The sequence below is a fragment of the Cyclopterus lumpus genome, chromosome 21, assembly GCF_009769545.1.
Source record: "Cyclopterus lumpus isolate fCycLum1 chromosome 21, fCycLum1.pri, whole genome shotgun sequence".
NCBI lineage: Eukaryota > Metazoa > Chordata > Actinopteri > Perciformes > Cyclopteridae > Cyclopterus > Cyclopterus lumpus.
Window position 1 is genome coordinate 10684687 of NC_046986.1, and position 21035 is coordinate 10705721.

At 39.1% G+C, this 21035-nt stretch overlaps 3 protein-coding genes across 5 annotated transcripts; 2 read left to right on the forward strand and 1 right to left on the reverse strand.

Moving 5' to 3' along the window:
- Window positions 1-350: 350 nt before the first annotated feature.
- On the forward strand, window positions 351-10361 carry gpr155a (G protein-coupled receptor 155a). Of its 3 annotated transcripts, XM_034562515.1 has the most exons (16): window positions 351-616; window positions 779-1283; window positions 2125-2524; window positions 2874-3042; window positions 3148-3303; window positions 4544-4627; window positions 4735-4855; window positions 4976-5060; window positions 5299-5389; window positions 5486-5681; window positions 6630-6719; window positions 6883-7013; window positions 7693-7788; window positions 7875-7939; window positions 8100-8237; window positions 8474-10024. In XM_034562515.1, the coding sequence occupies exons 2-16, from the start codon at window positions 857-859 to the stop codon at window positions 8667-8669; spliced, it is 2445 nt and encodes an 814-aa protein (XP_034418406.1). In that variant the 5' UTR covers window positions 351-616; window positions 779-856; the 3' UTR covers window positions 8670-10024. The 3 variants fall into 3 exon arrangements, with proteins under 3 accessions (XP_034418406.1, XP_034418407.1, XP_034418405.1); XM_034562516.1 differs by lacking the exon at window positions 8474-10024 and adding an exon at window positions 10250-10361 and having other exon boundaries at window positions 370-1283; XM_034562514.1 differs by having other exon boundaries at window positions 370-1283.
- On the reverse strand, window positions 10151-13362 carry scrn3 (secernin 3). Its single transcript, XM_034562517.1, is given in 9 exon segments — window positions 10151-10407; window positions 10506-10686; window positions 10788-10950; window positions 11045-11257; window positions 12220-12419; window positions 12579-12760; window positions 12897-12930; window positions 12932-13063; window positions 13269-13362. Coding segments are annotated over 8 exon segments (1254 nt in total). The 5' UTR covers window positions 13051-13063; window positions 13269-13362; the 3' UTR covers window positions 10151-10245.
- Window positions 13363-13721: 359 nt separating this feature from the next.
- Window positions 13722-19382, forward strand: cir1 (corepressor interacting with RBPJ, CIR1). The gene is made up of 10 exons (XM_034562519.1): window positions 13722-13928; window positions 15034-15128; window positions 15387-15460; window positions 15589-15602; window positions 15702-15757; window positions 15856-15904; window positions 16387-16507; window positions 17350-17456; window positions 17766-17851; window positions 18199-19382. The coding sequence occupies exons 1-10, from the start codon at window positions 13857-13859 to the stop codon at window positions 18905-18907; spliced, it is 1383 nt and encodes a 460-aa protein (XP_034418410.1). The 5' UTR covers window positions 13722-13856; the 3' UTR covers window positions 18908-19382.
- Window positions 19383-21035: the final 1653 nt, after the last annotated feature.

Below are 21035 nucleotides of genomic sequence, written 5' to 3' on the forward strand. Positions count from 1 at the left end.
CACCTGCCAATTACATGTTTTTGTATGTGAAAGTAAGTATGTGTATGTGTAAGTACTAAAAAAAACATTTGTATATATAAATACAATACACATACACTACAATAATGGTATGACACAGTTGTTTATTTAACTCAGTTAAATAAAAAACTTGGAACAACTTACCAAGCAAGTCTCCACAATACAATGAGCATACACGCCTTTTGCTAGTAGTCGGGATAAGGAGTATATATAGATATAAAAGCCTAATACATTGAACCTGAAAAAGTTTAATAAAACATTGTTTATATATTGAATATTGTTGCCGAAGAGCAGCAGAGCAGCAGAGCCCCGCCCCCTCCCGCCATCTGGATAATGTGATTGGTTAAATCGCTGTTGACAATCGGAGATTATGGAAGCTGCTGGTCGGGAAGTAAACTAGCGTTCAAAATATATGTAACGCGTAGTTTGAAGAGCAGTATGGGAACAGTTTCGTTGTAGTTTCGACGACACCCTGACTCTCGGTACAACAGTTGAGCTAACGCTAGCTGGCTAATGCTACTCCTCTTTCCATGTGACTGACACGCCAGCGTTACACGAGGGGGCACACCACAGTACAGCACGACACAACACGCCGGAAGTGAGTAACTAACCGTAATACTCACACCGACGTTAAAATGCTCGTTTTACGGATCTGACATAAGTCACGTGATGTTGTTTCGGTTCACTAACGCAGCTGTCTGTCCGTCGTCGTTGCGCCAACCTGCTCTGTAACGGCTCCTCCTCATTTTTACACCTTCAGTGTCATGGCACGGTCCGAGCGCGGACATTGACATGACTTTACCCCGGGCATGACGGGTCACCCTGGAGGGCCAGCGCAATGGAGGCACCGGATAGAGCCAGCAACTTAAACGTTTCCCATGAGTGGGGGGCAGACATGGACTCCTCGCCCAGCATGTCTATTGACAAGCTCCTGCCGGCTCTGCTGGAGTGCTTCGGGATCATATTATGTGGGTACATCGCAGGGAGGGCGAACATCATCACGCCCACGCAGGCCAAAGGATTGGGGAGTTTTGTGTCCAAGTTTGCCCTCCCAGCGCTGCTGTTCAAGAATATGGTACTGCTGGACTTTGGTAATGTCATCTGGCCATTCCTGTGGAGCATCCTCATTGCCAAAGTGACTGTGTTTGTCCTCGTCTGCGTCCTCACGCTGATAGTTGCCAGTCCTGATGGCCGCTATAGTAAGGCTGGGCTTTTCTCAATATTTGCCACCCAAAGCAATGACTTTGCCTTGGGATATCCCATTGGTAAGTATGATGGCTTTGAGCCTACCACCCACAGTGCTTTGTATTCACTGCTGAGACTGTAATCATGCGTGCAAACTAAAATGATAATTATCTTTTGTGTAAGCTACCTCAACAAACTGAGTTGTTGGATCTCACTGATTTCAGGGACCTCCCTTATTAACATTGTGTTTATACAAAACAATACAGAGGTTTTGATAATTACATAGCAAAGTTGGATTCATCATTCTGTACTTGCAGAAATATAACCGCATCTTTGATCATGCTTATGCACAGCTATCTTTGGAAAGGTGTACATGAAATTATACCCAAACTGGCCCAATGGTCCAATTTTGAGAAAAAATCCTGGGCATTAATGGCCTGTTTGCATGTTTCTGTTAATAGTCGTCTCAGGCTGTTATCAAATTAATAAACAAACCCATTTAAGCTTGCTTGAATAACTGACAATTATGCAAATTTCAAATAGAGTGGATGGTAATTTGAGCAGTTCTTCATTCAAGTGAAGCAGAATTTATAGCACCATCAACTTGCTCCTAAGCCTTTCCCCCATTTGATAATTTACTGGTGACATTTCCAAAACATATCTTCTATTTGCTTTCACTGAGTAACTGCATATTTGTTCCAATTACACACATGTTCAAATTATTGTTCTGCTTTATTTTTCTCCCACTCCTACAGAGAAGTGTTTAAATGTGTCTACATGAGGCTTCTTGTACACAAGGATTGGGAGTGTGAAATTTAGGCCATACATGACTTTCTTTACTGCTTTTGAAATGCATGCTCCAACAAGTCAGATGTGCCAAGCGGGTTTTGTTGATATTGAGTCATTTGTCTTCATCCACAGTTGAGGCCTTATACCAGAGCACATACCCAGAGTACCTCCAGTACATCTACCTGGTTGCACCTGTGTCCCTGATGCTTCTCAATCCCATTGGCTTTGCCTTCTGCGAGATCCAGAAGTGGAAGAATGGGTCAAATCACCAGCAGAGAAAACTCTTGATTGTGGGAATCGTAGTCTTACAGGTGCTGAAGAACCCTATCGTGTTCATGGTTGTCATCGGCATCATCGCCCACTTTGCCCTGCACCGGACAATTCCTCCCTTCATGGCTGCATTTGTGGATGGCTTGGCCAACTCTTTTGGGGGAGCAGCTCTGTTCTACTTGGGTCTGTCCATGGTGGGACAGTTGGGGAAATTAACCAGATCCACAGTTGTGACACTGATACTACTCATCACAGCAAAACTGTGAGTGGAAAAAACTACTTCACTCCTCCTGATGTCTGTACAAGAGATGATTTTGTGTGATCAGATGGCCTCTTCCTTATGAGACAGGCTCTTAGGAGGGTAGAGTCAGTAGGTTAGCACTCCCAACATGTTGTTTTGTGCTGATGGTTTGGGTGACTCAGACACACATCTCACACACCACAAGTTTTTTACCAAATGGATGACATGCAGAGAGATCTCAGGAGTGCGTAGCATGATAATAGCTAGTGTGTGAGTGTAAATATTGTAGTAGAACTGCACTTTTCAGTGTAGTGTTAACCTTACCCTCAAACAATGGTTCATGACACCAGTCTTTTGATTTGACTTTCAGGTTGCTGATGCCGCTGATTTGTAGGGAAATGGTGGATCTGTTGAACAACAGCAACACCAGCGCTTTGAACCACTCAAGCCTCTCCAATTATGCTTTTCTTTATGGAGTGTTTCCCACTGCACCAAGTGTGGCCATCTATGCCATCTATTATAATGCAGAGCTAGAAGTTGTGAGTTGCTTACATCTACCTGCCAATCTCTTATCTCATTCAGATTCTGAACGGTTAATTTCTTTGTATCTTACCTCCGTGATTTTGAATTCTGCTTCCTAACAGGTAACCTCTGGGATGGTGATCAGCACTTTTCTCTCGGCTCCCATAATGTATGTTTCTGCGTGGTTACTTACAATGCGTTGGATGGATCCTCAACTTTTGATGAATTCACTACAGAATGTCAGCTTTAACATTAGCATAGTTACCTTGGTTGCACTGGTAAGTTACAACTAGACACTTTAGTCTGACATGTGTAAACTTGTTCTTGGCTAATATCTTATAACTGACTCTTTAACGGCTGTTTTTTAAATTTTTAAATTTTGTATTATATCAGTATAATAATAATAATAATAATACTTCAGTTTTATATAGCACGTTTCTAGGTACTCAAAGACGCTTTGCATAGGGCAGAGACAAGAAGAACAAAAGAAAAAATAGGACGACAAAAGAGCAGACAAAACAAACAAACGACATTTTGGGTAAAAGAGAAAACTGGAGAAGCTGTGTGTGAGTCATGTAGTGGAGGATGAGGGTGCAGGGGTTAGCAGGTGGCGAAGTTGGTCAGTGTACCAGCGGGCGGAGTGGGTGAAGGAGACGAAGTTTGGATTTTCTGAGGGCGACGACGTCAAGACAGGAGGAGAGTGCATCATTATAGTAATTGACCAGGGCGGTGGGGGGGGCGGTCGAAATAGTGGCAGAGGCAGAGACGGTGGCAGCCAAGGTGGAGGAGAGCGAGGGGAGGTTGATGGACTTCATGTTCTAGAATGTTATGGTGCGACTCTGCTTAACATAGGGGGTGGGGATGTCTATGTCCAAGGTGATAGCCAGGTGGTCAGAGATGGTGAGGTCGATGCTGGTTAGATTGCTGATGGTAACGCCGGAGGTGCAAAGCAGTTCAAGTGTGTGTCCCTTTTTTTATGGGTGGGAAAGTCGACATGTTGGGTGATGTTGAATTAGTTAAAGAATAGAAAGTATGCGGACACTGAGATCAAAGTAAAGTCATGCTTCATAATACATTTGTTATTATAGTTTGTTCCATAATATAGCACAAATTCACCATTTGAGATCATGTTTATCAAATGTAAAATGAAATGGAAATACAAAAAGAATACTTGTTAAATGTTTAACCAGCGGTTGACTCAATAGGCCCAATCATTCAGAGGAAGCTGTGGGCAAACAGATATCTTACTGACTTATGGACCTACTTCCTCATTCATTTCTACGTTCAGTGTATCGTTTTGTGATAAAACATCTTTAAATTTGAGTTTGCACTCTGTTGCAGTATCTTATACTGTAATTGTTCATATGTAGTGTTTATTGTGTCATTCTGTTGAATAATGTTGCTTTTAAATAGATAACCTGCCAACAATGTTTGATAATAGTTGTATTCAGTATCTCTGCAATTTTTTGTATGTCGGTAAATAAGAACAATTTAAAAATGAGAGCGTTTCTCTTACAGGTGTGGTCAATTACTGTCATGTTTTTAAGCAAGAAATTCAAGCGGCTACCACACATGTTTACAGCTAACCTTTTCTTGGCACAGGTAAGCACACTTGCACATACTCACTAAATTGATGTTATTATCCATTAGCTGAATTGACAAGACATCTACCAGTAGGTATAACATCACATCATTTGTATGGTCTCTAGTTGCTAACTTGTATTGGGATGATCCTGTGGAACTTTGTGGTGAAAGAAGACAACTTTGTCGGGCAAGTCCTGACGTTCGCGTTATTATGCACCTCACTCTACAGCACCTTTGTTTGGCCAGGTATGCTGTGTTTGCACACAACCATATAGACACAATAACCCCACATTGAAAAAAACCTTGGTGAGCTCTGAAATGTAAAGTTTGATTGCTAATTCTTTAATGCATGTTTTGTCATTTTAGGTTTAATAGCACTGTCTCTCGCGCTCATAAAAAGGTTTGAGGATGTGAAAGTTTCACCAGCCGTGTTCGTAATTGCTGGCTGGGGGTGAGTTATTTTAAGGAAGACAGAACTCAGAAATGAAACTAAGCTAGTTTGTCTGGTCTTCTAAAACATGGAGCCTCATTCAGAATAATTTACAGGGAGGGATGATGCCTCACTTGAATGTAAATGATCACACAAACCTATTCACTTCCTGCTCATTTAATCTGCAATTTGGTGTTGTTAAGATGGTTTACATTTTACATCTTGATCCTGTTTTGTGTGTGTAATTGTTCATTTACAGGATTCCTGCCATAGTAACTGCTGTGTTGCTCATTTGTGGAGTAAAATCATCAGACACTATTGACTCTGCGTTCTTTTACGGCAAACCACAGGTAAAAAGTGGAATACATTACTTTTTTCTGCCATTTAAGAACTGCTATTGAACCCCGAGGAATTACTTAAATATCCGTATGTGTGTTCTTTGACAGATAATCGGCACAACAGTCGTAGCTGCCTTCAGTATACTACTGGGTGGGAGCTCTCTGGTGTGTCTCAGTAGAGGGAGCTGGACCCACAGTGACCAAAGCCAAGAGGGAAACTCTGCAGAGGATCTAATGACTGAGATTGAACCAGACAACCAGACTCTGATTGAGCCAATCACCCCATCAGGAGATGTCAACACAGGTACTCTCTCTAATGAAGACCATTTACCAGGAATGTCCATTTAACACTTCAATATGTGTTTAATTAATGTAACCTTGATGACTGAATGAATACAAGTTTGGTGATCTGTATCCCAGCACATGATAATCACTTGAGCATACAGAGGCAGTTAAGTCCCCTTATCTTGGCACAGGTAACATACTCACTAAATTGATTTTATTATCCATTAGCTGAATTGACATCTACCAGTAGGTATAACATCACATCATTTGTATGGTCCACAAATAAACTGCTGTCTGATGTGGGTCCCCACACAGATCGTCTCAATTACATAAGTAGAACAACACTTCTGCATTTACAAAATTACAAAGTAAACGCAAAAAAAGAAGAAGAAGGAACACAACTTTATGCATGTCATTTTCTGGAGACTCACGATATAGTTCCGGAAAAGTTAAGTTAGTTATTTAAAATAAGCAATGAACAGCAACGCTAAACAGATCATCTCACCGTATGTGAAGTTGTTTACTTTGAAAGGAGATGTGAAGAAGAGGGTGGTTAAATTCATTATCTTCTATTACAATAGTGTTTAAGGGAAAAACACTTATATTAAACACATTATATGAATGTAATTTGTATGATACTAGGTTATTGTAGTAAATCATGATTCTAACATGTCATTACAATACATCCAAGTACTGATTATTGTCTGAGCTGCTGAATAATTAAACAAATACTCAATTCACAAAGGGAAAGTTTCATGAAGATGCATGAAAACAGTCCTGTTGAGATATTCAAGATATTGTTATGCCAACCAATGGCATAGGAAATTATACTATGTACCATGTAGATATGTATCCCCATATTGTATTACTCATATACTGAATGTGCCTTTTGCTTCTCGTGTGAACTGGGAGGGTGTTTTAGTAAAATGGTAAAGGATGTCTCTCACTCTTATCACTTTGTTATCAGCGTGTTTCATATGTGACTGTCCACCACCCCAGGCCATTCCTGACATGATCAACAGCACAAATATGATCGACTCTCCAACCACACTCACAGGTGTAGTATTGACCAGAAACAGACGTGCATTTGAATTCTGACAGCATTTAGAATGCATTAAACCCCAATAAGTGAAGCATCAGTTCAGAACAACCATGACCATTGAATAATGTGCAGCTTTTCTCTCTCGTATTTTAAGTCGCTGTTCTGCTGCCTCCCGCAGGTCAATGTGAGAATTGCTGCGAGTCCTCAGACTGCCTGCTTGTCCAAGCAGAGGAGCGCAAACAGGTTGCAGATAGACAAGAGGGCCGTCATATGCTCTTATGCCTGCTTCTGACTGTCAGCTTGCTCGCTGTGAGGAAACCACCACCTTTCACATTAAATCAGCCTTACTGCCTGCATTATTATATTTAGTGCATCACAAACCAAGTCAGACACAAATGGCTGAGCCGTGTAATTTCCACCTCACTCAGTCAGTATCAAGGGAAGCTGTCTCTAAGAAACCCATTAGAAGATGTTTTGATTAGTATTTATTGGTCACAACAGATAAGTATATTAAATATGACTAGTTAATACCAATACAGTGTGTGTAATGTGGTTAACTGTGAATCTGATCACAAAGAAAAACCAGTAAATACATGTTTTTCAGGTACAGCTTGTAGCATTATGGGGATCTATAGGCAGAAATGGAAATAATAATGATAATTAAGTATGATTTATTGAGTGTATACTCTCCTGAAAATAAGAAGCCTTGTGTTTCCATTACCTTAGAATGACCAATTGATATCTACGTATGGAGATTGTCCTCTTTACATCGTCCGTGATAGTCCTCCGACACACACGGGAGAAGTTTCAGTTGGTTATAATCTGCAGCCTCACCGCTAGATGCTACACACTAGAGCTTTAAGGCAGTTCAGTACATTATCTGTTCTGTTACTCACACATAATACATCGTGTACATACATGTAACTCAACATGTTCTACTAGTTGTACATGTCACACAAGCATAACAACCTTCTGAACTCTCTGACAGAACCTGTCCAGCTGCTTGTGGTTGCTCTTGGATAACGTTCCTGGACGACTCTACTTGGAGCTGCAGTTCTTTTGTGCTGTGGCCAACTATGGACAGGTTGGTGTTCTTGGCACTGAGGTACCAACATTGTGAGCATTTATTGTCACACAGCAGCAGGGCCATGACATGTTTTCTGTCTGCAGGGTTTTCTCTCCTTTGCTCTGTTTGGGCTGGACAAACATTTGATTATACTGCCATTTAAGAAGAGGTAAACAACATTCATCTATTGCCCAAGTCTAAAGCCCGTTTGAAGTTGTGTTTACACACGCCATACTGCATGTTATGTGTATTCATACCATGTGTACACACACACACACACTACACTGTACTCCATGCATGTATATATTGTTTTTGTGAATGGTGTTTAGGTTATACAGTCTGTGGTGTAGAAAGAAGCAAGAAGAACAGCCGCAGAGTGATTTACCTGAGGAAATCAGGATGACCTGCACCCAGTTCACCAAATACCACAAGGACCAGTGTTTTCAAGACATTGTCAAGAGGAGAAGGTGAGAGCACATCGTCCTACTCACTGCTGCTCTTGTAAGAGGTTAATGAGAAAATGTCTGCATAAACATGTTCTCTGACGAGTGGAGCAACAAGTCCTGGTAGTCATTCACGTCCAACAAAAATCCACTTTAAGCATTATTTGTCTTACTATTTTATACTTTTGGTGCTTGTGTGCTTCGTTTGCTTCTACTAATCCATAGACCTTTGGGTTAATGCTTCTTTTAACTCTAATAAGGTGTGGGAAAAGGACTGCGGTGGACAGTTTTCTTGGCTGTGAACTTGTGCAGTGGCTCCAGCAGGTGGGTTTGGCTCAGGACCTCGGTGAGGCGGTGCTCTATGGGACGCGGCTCCAGCAGGGCGGCGTGCTGCAGCACATCATGCAGGAACATGGCTTCCAAGACAATCGCCTTTATTACCGCTTCATGTCATAAGACACAAGGGTCAAAGTCCACTTTTCTGATTTTTTAACAAATATAAAGGGCATTTGAATATAGATAAAAATGACATCAATACAACTTTAGGATCATCGCTGGCATTTACGAAAAACACCTGCACCCAGACTGAACACTTTCAAACCTATCGTGTTGAGTTGCAACAGTCAATCGGGACAGGAACAGGAGCTGTCAGATGATCGTACATGTACAGTGTACCCTGTTTAGCCTTTTTAACATGTTAAAACCTTAAAGGGGAGTACCTGAAATGGCAGTTTTAATCTCTCAATGGTTCGAAAATGTACTACACAGCTATTTAGTGCTGTAGATTAGAATTTAGTCAGGAAGTCAGTCTTGAAATTCAAAGTGACGTCTACAACAGACGGTAATCGTTTTGCCATTTTCCCTGCTAGTTTATTTACAGATCAAATATTCTGCGTTCCTTGTGCTGTTTGACCCAGTTGTATTGATGTCACGGCATCCGTTAATCTGCAATAAAGCTGGTGAATATAATATTAGCATAGCTGAATAGGACTGATGGCCAAAAATAACAGCCATTCTCAAAGGGTGAGGCAAGACTTTGCTGCTTTTTGTAGGTATTTTAATTTCAATATATGATTTTAGTTTTATTTTATTTTGTGTCAATTGGGGTGCGACAATGCACAAAAAGATCTCTTATAAAGCTAATTATTGGTGCAGGCAAAAATACCACTCTTCTGCTGAATGTATTGTTTTCTCTACTGGGAAACTTCAGAGTGTATTATCACTCTTCAACCAAAGCACCTTCCAAAACTAAAAGGGAAGCTGTGGTTAAATCTGCATCCATTTATTGTTTGTTTGTAGTCCGTCTTATTCATGATTAACTGGTAATATTGCAAGAAGCAAGCGTATTGTAGCTTTGACAGCCTGCAGTTTGACATGACTTTGCACTGATGTAGAATAGTGGTGACACTGTTAACCAGGGCTATGGCAGTGGTATCCCAATACACAATTTCAACAATATGCCATCAAAAGCAAACTGCCTCTTAAAAACATGTATAGTTATTATTAATAATAAATGATACCTGTATAAATGAGGGTCAGAACTTGACGTTGATGCATTATGTTTTCTTGAAAGTTGACAAGTTGGGGAAATACGAGCTGCTGTAACTCAGATTTTTCTCTCAGGTATATAGTAATATAAGTAGAAGACTAACTGCTTAATTACATTTTTTTGTAATTAAGTGCAAAGGTTTGTGTTTATTATTACCTCAGTTCATGTTGAGAAAACTGGTGTCATTTTAATAAAAATACAGTGGCTGCATATTTATGTATGGATTGTTTTTAAAATATGTGATTAACAAAATCTCAAATCATGTCTCGCATCGTGAATTTATTCGGTCCGGTATTCCTGGTCAATGATTTGATGCATAAATGCCAACATGTTAGCCCAACAGTATCCTCTGCTGCTTAATTCTTTGTACAATAATTTTACAATTCAGTTGTCTTTTTAGTATTTATTATATGAGCATGTTTGTTCTTATACTTGATCAAAAGTTAAAATGCTACTTTCACCCTGGATACATATTTTGTGGTTTCAGCTTTTGCCATACACGGCCATCTCCTCCCGAACAGAGCGTGTGAACAGATCCGCCAACAAATCTGGTTCCTCAATACCATTTGAAAGAATCTTCTCCATCTCAGTCATCTTGTCCTTCTCCAGCTTCCTCATACTTTCTGTGATCTTCTTTCCTTTGTCCTAAAGATAACAACAACAAAAAAGTAGATATGTATTGCGAGTACATTTTCAGCAGACGGTGACAAAGACATGTGCCACATTTAGGTCAATCATTAAACCTTGGAGGATTGAAGGGCGGCAGCCACCAGTTCATGTTTGACAAACAACAGGTGTTTGCGATCAGGCTTGCTCTGGAAGCGAGGTTTCTTCTTTACAGGGTCATCTGCACCGTAACTGGGAGAAGACGTCTCCTTCAGCTCATTAACGTTCTTCACAAAGATGAAAGGTTTGAACACAGACCTGTTGTGCAAAACAAAATAAATAAAATAATGTAATCAGCATTAACTGCTTCCGAAATTAATTTAAAGGGTGCGTCATCAGCTGAAGTGAGATGGCTGTACCTTTCAGGGTCTGGAGTTGCTGTGAAATAGTGAACCCCTGGCAGAGCCTGATTCGTGGGTATCACAGACACCATGCTTCCTGTCGTCAAGAACGTGCCCTCCATGTTGATGCCACTGTCTTTATCCCTCAGGATATCCATCATCGTCTCAGCGGTGATGTGACCTTCAGTAAATAAAAGCAACACATGCATAAGTAGAGGTAAAAGTCATGTAACGTTTTCCTCCCGTGTGTCAAGTCTTCACAGTGAAGTACGAACCGTTGCTCTTTTTCAGCAACTTCTTCCCCTCACAGTATCGGCTCCCAGAGGCTTCTATTCTGGCCGTAGTCATGAAGGAGTAGACGGTGGAAAAGTTGAACCGAGTCTCTCCATCCCACCAGCCCTGGCTTTGTGCATATTCCCTCAGTGCTGGATGTTCCTTGTCTATCTTAGTCGTTATGCTATACTGGTTTGAGATGTTGCGATATCCACCTAGAGAAGAGTAAAACAAGATGATAGGCCACAAATATGAAAAGTTAGTCATTCAACAGCTTCCTAAGCAGTGTAATGTTTTATTAGAAAACTAATAACTAATAGAGGGTCCAAATTATTCTGCATCTATTTATCTCCTGCAGCAGGGCTGTGTTAGGGTGACTTTAGTTCTGAGTACATTACAAAAAATCCAAAAGGAGGGAAATTGTTTTATGTAGAAAACTGAAAACATTTAAAAAGGCATTATGATAATAATGGAGAATTGGACTGGCAGCTACTCGAAGAAGGACCTGGCTTGCAGACAAAGAAGTCCTTTAAAATAAAAAAATTTAAAAGTTATTTTTGTTGTTTCAAATATAGAAAGGCAACAAAATGGTTATAATTCTGCTTTTGAAAGGTAAGATACCACTTCCAACTGTTGATGTAATGTGACCGTGGTACTTGTCAAATCCACCATCTTGTCTGCAGCCATGTTCTCCTTAAAACCTGACAGATACTGCTCTTTTAGGCCAATACCACCATTGATGTATTAGGGATTAAAATTCATTATAACCACAATATTTTACTGATTGGGACATTGTACAGTTACCAGCACCCTCTGGTGGACAAACTATTTTATGGTAACGCTGATCTACCGCAGACATATCTTTAGCATTTTATACTGCAATTTTCTTAAGGAATATATACAGATAACAATTTATCTGTGATTAAAAAAAATATCTGCCCATATAATTAATGTGGCAGGCTCTAATTTCAACACATTTCAGATGTCCTCAAGCGATTTTCCATAAAAAGCACCAAGCTTAATTGAACAAAAAGCTGCTGATCGGTGTAGGAAGCCTAATTTTTGGGGATTTAAATTGTATTATTATCATAACTATGCAAGCTAGACAATAAAGAGCCTTTTTTTTTACCTTTCATATCAAATGGGCACCTTGTATTAATATTATTTTTCCGATTACCTTTCACTCTCTCTGCTGCCCAGTGCTTCCCTGACGTTTCCAGCAGCCACGCCTCTTTCCTGTCTGAAATAAGGAAGCTGTTGTGGTAGGTAAAGTTACTCTCATCCTCCATGCAAGATCCTCCCTGGCCATATTTCTCCAGCAACTCAGTAATAACATCCACAGCTTCCTCAGCTGCATTGGCTCTCTCAAGTCCAATCCTGGAACATCAAAGAGTCACACATTTATCTTTCTGTGTTTCTGACAAATGTATTCTGAACTGATAACTTTAAAAGGGGAAGAAATGTACAACATATGTTCTGGTTGATACAGTTTCATTTCAAACAATAAGCAAGTAACGGAGGCCTAGTACAACAAACCTGACAAGATCCATGCCAAGAAGAGCTTCGTTGCCATCTGCACTCTCTCTGCCCCAAACTGCTTCATTTCCAATACAAACTTGATGCTCATTTGCACCCATTTCTGCGCCCCACAGCCATGCTGGTTTGCTCAACACAACTGCATACGTGTGGGCAACCTGCTCAATCTCTATGTATGTACACTGTTCACAAGAGACACAAAACACAGGGGCAAAAAAAAAAAAACTGTTAATAGTTGTCCAATTACACTTTTACCAAGGAACACTCCCAATGTGGGAAACTGAAGGCCTCCAATAACATGCTATCTGTGTCCCCTACCTCAACCCTCTCCCCTGCATCGTAGTCTCTGGAGGAAATACACCACCTCCTGGACTTCATCACAAGGCCTGTCAGAGTTTTTCCCAAAGATGATGCATTGCCTCTCAGTGGAGGGGGGCAGAGCCACAAAGGTGTCACAGGAGGATGGGTACATTCTGAATCACAAACTGAGAGAACCATTAATTGTATGGGTTGCATTATTGAACGAACAGGTGTTAAGATTGACCTCAGCATAAACAGCAAATACACTTTACAATACTTCAAATTCACCTCACTGATGTGACATCAGATCGAGAGCTAAACGTTGAATGTGTGCTGTTTAACATACATGCCAATGTTACTGTGCTCAACATTACAATAAGATAACCTTACCTGTCTTCGCTTACCGAGTACTGTGTCTGTAACTTTCTGTTTCCATTTCTGTTTCCACATAAATATGACGTCATAGGTCACAGTTCACCATTTTCTGAAACGGAAACAGTACAGTCAACGTGACCAAGATGAAGTCAGTTTTATATTCGACATTCCAATAGTTGTACAAATAGCAAATACAAAATACAACTAGTTACATAATTATATGTTTTAATTATATCGTTATTGTGCCATTTGATCTAAATTCTTTTTTATCGAAATAACGTTGGATCAAGTATACCAAGTCTGAAGGAGGTGGTTATTTAACGTGATATCACTCGCAATCAAATTATGTTACAAAGTGTAACATAATGTGTAACATAATGTAACGTTAGCGACATTATATTATATCTCCGGTGTGTATATAAATGAATCGAGTAACTACACCACTGGCCTGCCTTCCGTAGGTCAGAGGTCACGTAACACCAATACAGAACCATCTTCGTGCAGACGGGTTTGTTTACCTGCGAAGGAAGCTACGCTGTTGACTCTGTTAGCTAGAAATAAACTCCACGATTTCCACTCACTTGACGTTATAGAGGGTCAGCCATGGGGAAGTCGTTTGCCAATTTCATGTGCAAGAAGGATTTCCACCCTGCGTCGAAGTCAAATATCAAAAAGGTGAGCGGTAGCTTCAGGTAGCTTCAGTTAGCTCCAGTTAGCTTGAGTGTAGTGGACATCCGGTTAGAGCTAAGCTAACTCGATCGCCCAGCTTTCTAATACGCGATTTAATCCGTTTTTGAGAATCCACGTTACTTTATAGAACATGCAGAGTATTTCTACTTTATGAATCATAGACACACGATCTCAGGTAGCTCGCGCACATTGATCGCTCGCATTACAGTTAAGTTGTTCATAGCAAACCTAAAGTTACAACGTTAACTTCGTCTGTCTTTAGTTCACTTGTCGTTGTCTATAAAAGTAGAGACGTGGCTAATACTCTGAGCAAGTTGTTTCGTTGAAATCTCCATATTTCTAAACTAATCCGCTATAGCTTTATCTTTGATTTAATAATTATACGCAATAAATCAAGATATTACGAGTAATACAATGACTCTTTTTAATACTTTTAGACTAGGCAAATTAATGTTTTTTTATTATTTTTTTGTTTGACTGCTTAATGATGTTTAATGTACAACATGAACAGTATTACTATTGTTTTTCTGGAGAAACTGTTCGTTTCTAGATGAGTATGTCCTTTTAATAAAAATGCCTAGCTACATGTATATTATCTCTAAACCCAACAGCCTTTTAATCTTACTTAACAAATACATCTAATAATTAATTAATTAAATGGCTCTATGCTTTCATTAATTTATTTTTAGGCATCTAACTAATTATCTCTATTGATGAATGTTTCCGTCACCACTTGATTCATCGATCTATAAGATGTCACAATATTCAAGAGCCCAATGTTTTGAGTTTGCTTTATTATTCAACCAACAGGCCATAATCCAAATATATTTAATTGACTACCATGAAAGTCAAACCATAGCAGCAAATGTTAACGTTTGAAAAGTAAATGAATTATTCAGTAAATGTACTAATTATGTATGTACAAGGCAGTAATTGCATCACGTGCATTCAAATTGAACTTATTTGTGTTCAAGTTACTGACTTGTTTATGCAGTGGAGTGTCAGGCAAGTAAGCTGTCCCAAAAACAGTTTTTTGGAATGTATGAATAAGTATGTGTGCAGTAATTCTCCTTTTCACTTCATCTTACAGGTATGGATAGCAGAACAGAAGCTGAGCTTCGAGAAGAAGAAGCAAGAAGATCTCTTGCAGGCGTACACAAAAGAGCAAGATTGTTACAACAACAGGTTAGAGGTGACGCTTGTACCTCCTTAAAAAACCTGCTCATTTATTATCATCATTTTAAACAATAATTTAACATTCAACATTAATACATTTTTTGTTTATTGATAAATACTGTGTAAAATGTATCAGTCTCAGTAAATGGCAAGATTTTTTATTAACTAACTTAAACACAATTTTTCAAATACCTCCGCTAACTTCACATGTTCTAAATGTTGATAATCACCATTAAACAAACAAACATGTTGTTTTCGCACCTCTAGGGTGTTGATGGGGGATGATCGTGTTAAAAATGGCCTCAATTTCATGTACGAGGCTCCACCTGGAGCATCCAAAGGTAAATTATCACTTCAGCAGCTCTGATCCTCAGTAAATATTATGTTTAATCCAAAACCTGATTTCTTAAGGAAATTGTGCTTAACATTTTGTCTGTTTTTTTGGTCACAATTGTCTTCTGTCCTGAAGAGGAAACGAAAGAGGTAAAGTAGAGAACATTATGAATCTATACAATTCTACTTATATTGTTTCCATACATTTTTTATCTTGTAAAATTTATGATGAAAATGTGTCTTTTTCAGGAAGGAGAAGGAGACGAGTACAAATTTGAGTGGCAGAAGGTGGCACCTCGAGAAAAGTAAGTATTTTTTTTTATACACAATTCAATTGTTTGGCATAATGTCTGTCACTCTTCCATAATTTGCATTCCTTTTAATCCTTAATTTTCTCATGTAGATATGCGAAAGATGACATGAATATTAGAGATCAGCCATTTGGAATCCAGGTGTGTAATGATTTAATTAGTTTGAAGCATATAGTCTTTACCAGGAATTCCCAAGCGGGGGAATAAATCTAAGGGGGTCACATTAAAAGGTTAAGAAATAAAATGATATATAATTCTCACATATTAGTTTTTTCTTCTTTTTTTATAATACTGAATTTCTTCAGGTACCTGAACATTCCACAAATGAAACCGTTTAAAAACATCCAGCCATAAATTGTGTTTACGGGTTCTAGTGGTCAAAAGCTGAAAAGATAGAAAACCACTATATGATTTATATTTACTGGGTATGAATTGCTGTACATTACAAAGTTTCAAAAAGTAAATCACAGCTTCTCATGAATATGAGGTCTAAGACATTATTGGAATGGATTCTCCTCATAATTTGTTGTGCCATAATTTCTTAACAACTATTAGAAGAATTTTGTTTTAAATAATTATGCATACATCTCCACAATTTTTAATAATGCCTGTTAACTTCCCAGGTGCGCAACGTGCGATGCATCAAATGTCACAAATGGGGCCATGTGAACACAGACAGAGAGTGTCCTCTCTATGGGCTGTCGGGGATCAATGCCAGCTCTGTGGCCTCGGAGGAGGCAGCAGGTAGCGTACATACAATAATTGTCTAAAACATTAAACACCTTTCCTATAGTTTCTTTGTTTATGGATGTAATTAAATGCTAATTTGATGTCTGTTAACAAACCACAACCATTATATACAGATTTTCTTCTGATGCTGTTGAATTAAACAGGACTAATTCATTAATTGAAATTAGCATCATCATATAGGCCCATGTTAACATTATAAATGTCAAATTGTATGAAAGTGATTCAACATCAATGCGTCACTTAGAATAAATAATCATCAAAAGTTGAATTGATACGTAGAGGTTTTACTTGCTGAAACATATATTTCAGTTTAAAAATGGTTAGTTATGCAATGGAAAAAACAGTAGAATAATCATGGCAGCAGAAAAGAACAAAGAGACAGAATATTTTTTTACTGCTTGATATTTGTGGCGAGTGTGTCAGCTTTAGTCCGTCACAGACTTTGCAGCAGGTACACCTACTGTATCCTTCCTCTTGGGTTTCAGCTGGAGCTCCCAGTCTTGAGCTTATTCTGACTTCTGCAATCAGCCAGTTGAGTAAAGTAATAATGTTTACCCCGGGAGAGTCCAGTCAGTGCTTGGTGCTGATGGTGGAGTGCTGTAATGGTCCCCTTCCTGTGCCGGGAGAAAAATATGTAATTATTGTGTATTCTGATTCCTCTAACTGCTGCTTTGGCAGAGAGTGATATTGTATGATTTGCTCAGCCGGAAGTGGAGTGAGTTGATTTTATGTCCCATTCTGTTAACAAAGCCGCCCCTGAAATTCCCACTGTGGAGATAGTGGTTGGCTTTGGTTTGACATCAATGGGACTCTGAGGCTGTGATTTGTGCTAACAGGTCCGTCGATGCACCCCTCTGAGTTAATGGCGGAGATGCGAAACAGTGGGTTTGCCCTGAAAAAATGTGTTCTTGGTAGGAATGCTACTGTTTGTGATCCATCGCAGGTAATTGTCTTCTCGCACTCCCGTCTTTGCACACAGAGAAGAATACACATACATGTATACGACCTTTCAGAGAGAAAAGACCAACCATAAACCGTTGATGTGTCTGTATATAAAAGCTGCAGAGCGGCCAGTTATTGTGGCAACTTGTCAAGTGATCAGATTAGATTAATTCAATTGCATTAGTTTTTTTTTTACGGTGTTCAGCTGATGTATTCATATGTAGATTTGCTCAAATTTGTCTTTTTTGAGAGTCATATTTATTTACATGTTGTCTTGATTTCAATGCCAATTTGCTTTGTGCTTTTGCAGGAATATGTTGCCAGTGATGAAGAGGAAGACCCCGAAGTGGAATTTCTGAAGTCATTAACGACCAAGCAAAAGCAGAAGCTCCTTGGGTAAACAATGTACCACAACTTCCAAATTTTTTTTCATGAAAGCTTCAAGGAGTGGAGCAAAATTATTATTATTAATGTAACAGTGTTTAAGGATGACCTTGACCGTACTATGCTATTTTTGTATAAATCGATTAAAATGTTTAAAGAAAAAACTATTGTAGGTTAGTATGTACAGTATTCCGGTGTCAAAAGGGAGATTGTTCATGAGATTATTTCATTTTGATTAGGTGTTTTACATTCCTTGGCTTAAACGTTAATGTGATTCATTGATTTTATTATGTTGATATTCAGTTTTTATCTGTTGCCTGGTTGAATGCTAATTGAACGTTTGTGCTCCTGTTTTACAGAAAACTTGACCGCCTGGACAAGCAGAAGGCCAAGAAGAAGAAGAGCAAAAAACAGAAGAAGAAGAGCAAAAGAAAAGAAAAGAAAAAGCATGAAAGTAGTGACAGCTCGAGTGACTCCTCCAATAGTAGTAGCAGCAGCAGTGATAGTGACTCAGATTCAGACAGTCATGGCAAGCACAAGAGCCAGAAGAGAAAGAAGACCAAGAAGAAAGATTCCTGTCGGGATAACAGCTCTAAGAGTGAGCGGCGAGTCAAGAGTCAGAAAAAGGCCTCCTCTCACAGAAGCAGGTCAGCGAGCCCTCACACTGGACAGAAGCGGCGTGAAGAGGAGTCCGGAGATTATAGACAAACAAGGACAGAGAGGGGAAGGAGCAGGAGTCGAAGTCGCAGCCAAGAGAACAAGATCAAGCTGGAGGGAGGTCAAGAGCGAAAGAGACCCAACAGCAGGGACCGGCAGCGACCGAGCAGCTCCAAGTCCGGCTTGGACAGAAGTAGGAGCCGCGAGAAAGGCAGGGAGGACGGAGGTAGAGATGGGCGACACAGCAGAGATGGAGAGAGGATCAGAAGTGGCACAGATGGAAGGAGAGGCAGAACAGCAGATGGGAGGAGTAGAAGCGGGGAAAGGAGAGAGGAAAGGGAGGGCAGGGGAAGAAGTACGAGTCGGGGGGAAAGAGAGAGAAGCCAAGACGGAGCCAAGAGGAAGCACTGACTTGTTTGTTTAGTTCCCGCTTACAATATTGGACAAAACGTGTTGAATATTTTTGCTATGGCTGTTCTATGGTATTGTAGGTAATCAATGTGCCCCTCTATTTAGAATTGCAGATATTGTGCAGTAGGTCTCCTTTTTCTCCAGTAGAGGGAAGCAGTCGACAGAAAATATATAGACGCAGCTCATGTGTTGTCCTGTATCTCTATGAAAGGATCTAAATCTATTGATTACCATTGGAAGCAATTTTTTTACGATGATGAGAAATTATTGGACTATTTTTTGATGTCCGCTAGAAAGACTAATTTCTGTTGCTGCGTTTTTTTTTTTTGTTTTTTTTTTCTAAATCTTGCTTTCAGTGTTGTCTTTTTTTTTTTAAATGTCGACATTGTAAGGTGTAATGCTTAGACAGTTGTTGATTGCAAAAAAAAATCTGGACCCTGTATTTTCTGATTAAATTTGTAATCATCTTCATCAATTTAATGCTTTTTTGTTTTGCAATGGATGAATGAAGTCAGCGTCTAAAATCGGTTGAAAAGGAAGAACTCTGTTGAGTACCGCCAGCGTATTTCCACTAAATACCTACTACATATTTTTTTAAATTCTGGTCACTGATAGCAAAATATTACTTTAGCTTTTTTTTTTTAAATACGATGTTGCTATATTTCTCAGGCCGGTTTCCCTGAATGCCATGACACAATGTGTGTGTTATCAATACAGCGGTGAAATGCGTCCTGCTGAGTTTTTGCGGGCGTCAAACAAAACAAATATGATTTCTGTCTAAATATCGAGCGTGTGAATACAGCCTAGAGAACAAACAAAAGCAGTATTAATGCACACTAGTATTTAATATTTTCATTTAGGGGAAACTGGAATTCAAATAATTAGTATATTATTGCACAATTATGTTACCCTGTTTACTTTTTTGGGGGGGGGGTGCCCACATTTACCCTTTTTTATTTAACAGTCTCTACAATAGAGACTGGGGGGGGGGATTGTTTTTTAAATAAAAGATCAACAATTACATTTGATCTCCAAAGCTTAAATTTCTGCATCTTTTTACTTAAGTGTTAGCTTTTATATTGTTGATGAAATTCAAATAGGCTATCTAATAGTTTCCACTATCTGGCCGTTTACTTGAAGCCGCTGTTGCACAAAAGGAAATGAAAATAATTTCCCTCTATTGCCTTCTGGTCAATTTAACATCCTCTTTAAAAAAAAAAAGAAAAAAAAGAGAGAAAAAAAAAGAAAAGCGTGCGTCTGGATGAGCGGCTTTTCTTTGACGTATTCCCGGTCCTGGTCTCGCGCTGTAATTATTCCCCGGCTTTTTCTTTGAGAGTCGGACGCTGCAGTGGGTAAGCACAAAGAAGTCAGAGAGCATCCTTGAACCCTTTCAATACGGGGCCACTGATATTCAAATAACATGCAGGCACTGTTTGACTGCGCCGAGCAAAGAGCATTTCAAATTCAAACATTTGCATGTGACTCTTTGCCCCTTCTCTTTCTAAAGTTTAAAAAACTGTTCCCATAACATCTATGTGGCTTCTGGCCAAGAGAGCGACGCCGCATCCTTATTCTCGTTCCATCGATTGGTATGCAAATTGAAGCAGTTAATTTGGACAATTAGAATAAATATTCAGGGGCCTTTGTCGTCAAACCCCCCCTGGAAACCCCCCGATAAAGTGAAACTGAACAAAAGATGTCTCGGAGATTAATTAGATATTTGATAAGACACGAATCCCTAATCGCAAATACAAGACACATGGGGCTGCCATGTGCTCCAAGTCATAATTAATACCATTTAACAAGATTTTCATTTGGCCATGAAATGTTTTTTTCCGGGGCATTAAACATTGATTTATTCCATAGGGGAAATAGTGAAAGTCAAGGTATTATAGGTAATTTTAAGAAAAAATTCCTAAGAGCAGCACTCTAAATTTCTAAATTAAATGAAACTAATTATTATTATTTTTTAATTTAAACCTCACATAAATAATTAAACCAAAAATAAATATATAAAATCTACATCACACAATTACAGCCTTTTTTAAAGATGTTTTAATTACGATAAAATGAAAGTCTTATACGTGTGACTTTATACAGGTAAACATTTATATATAGATTTTTTTTA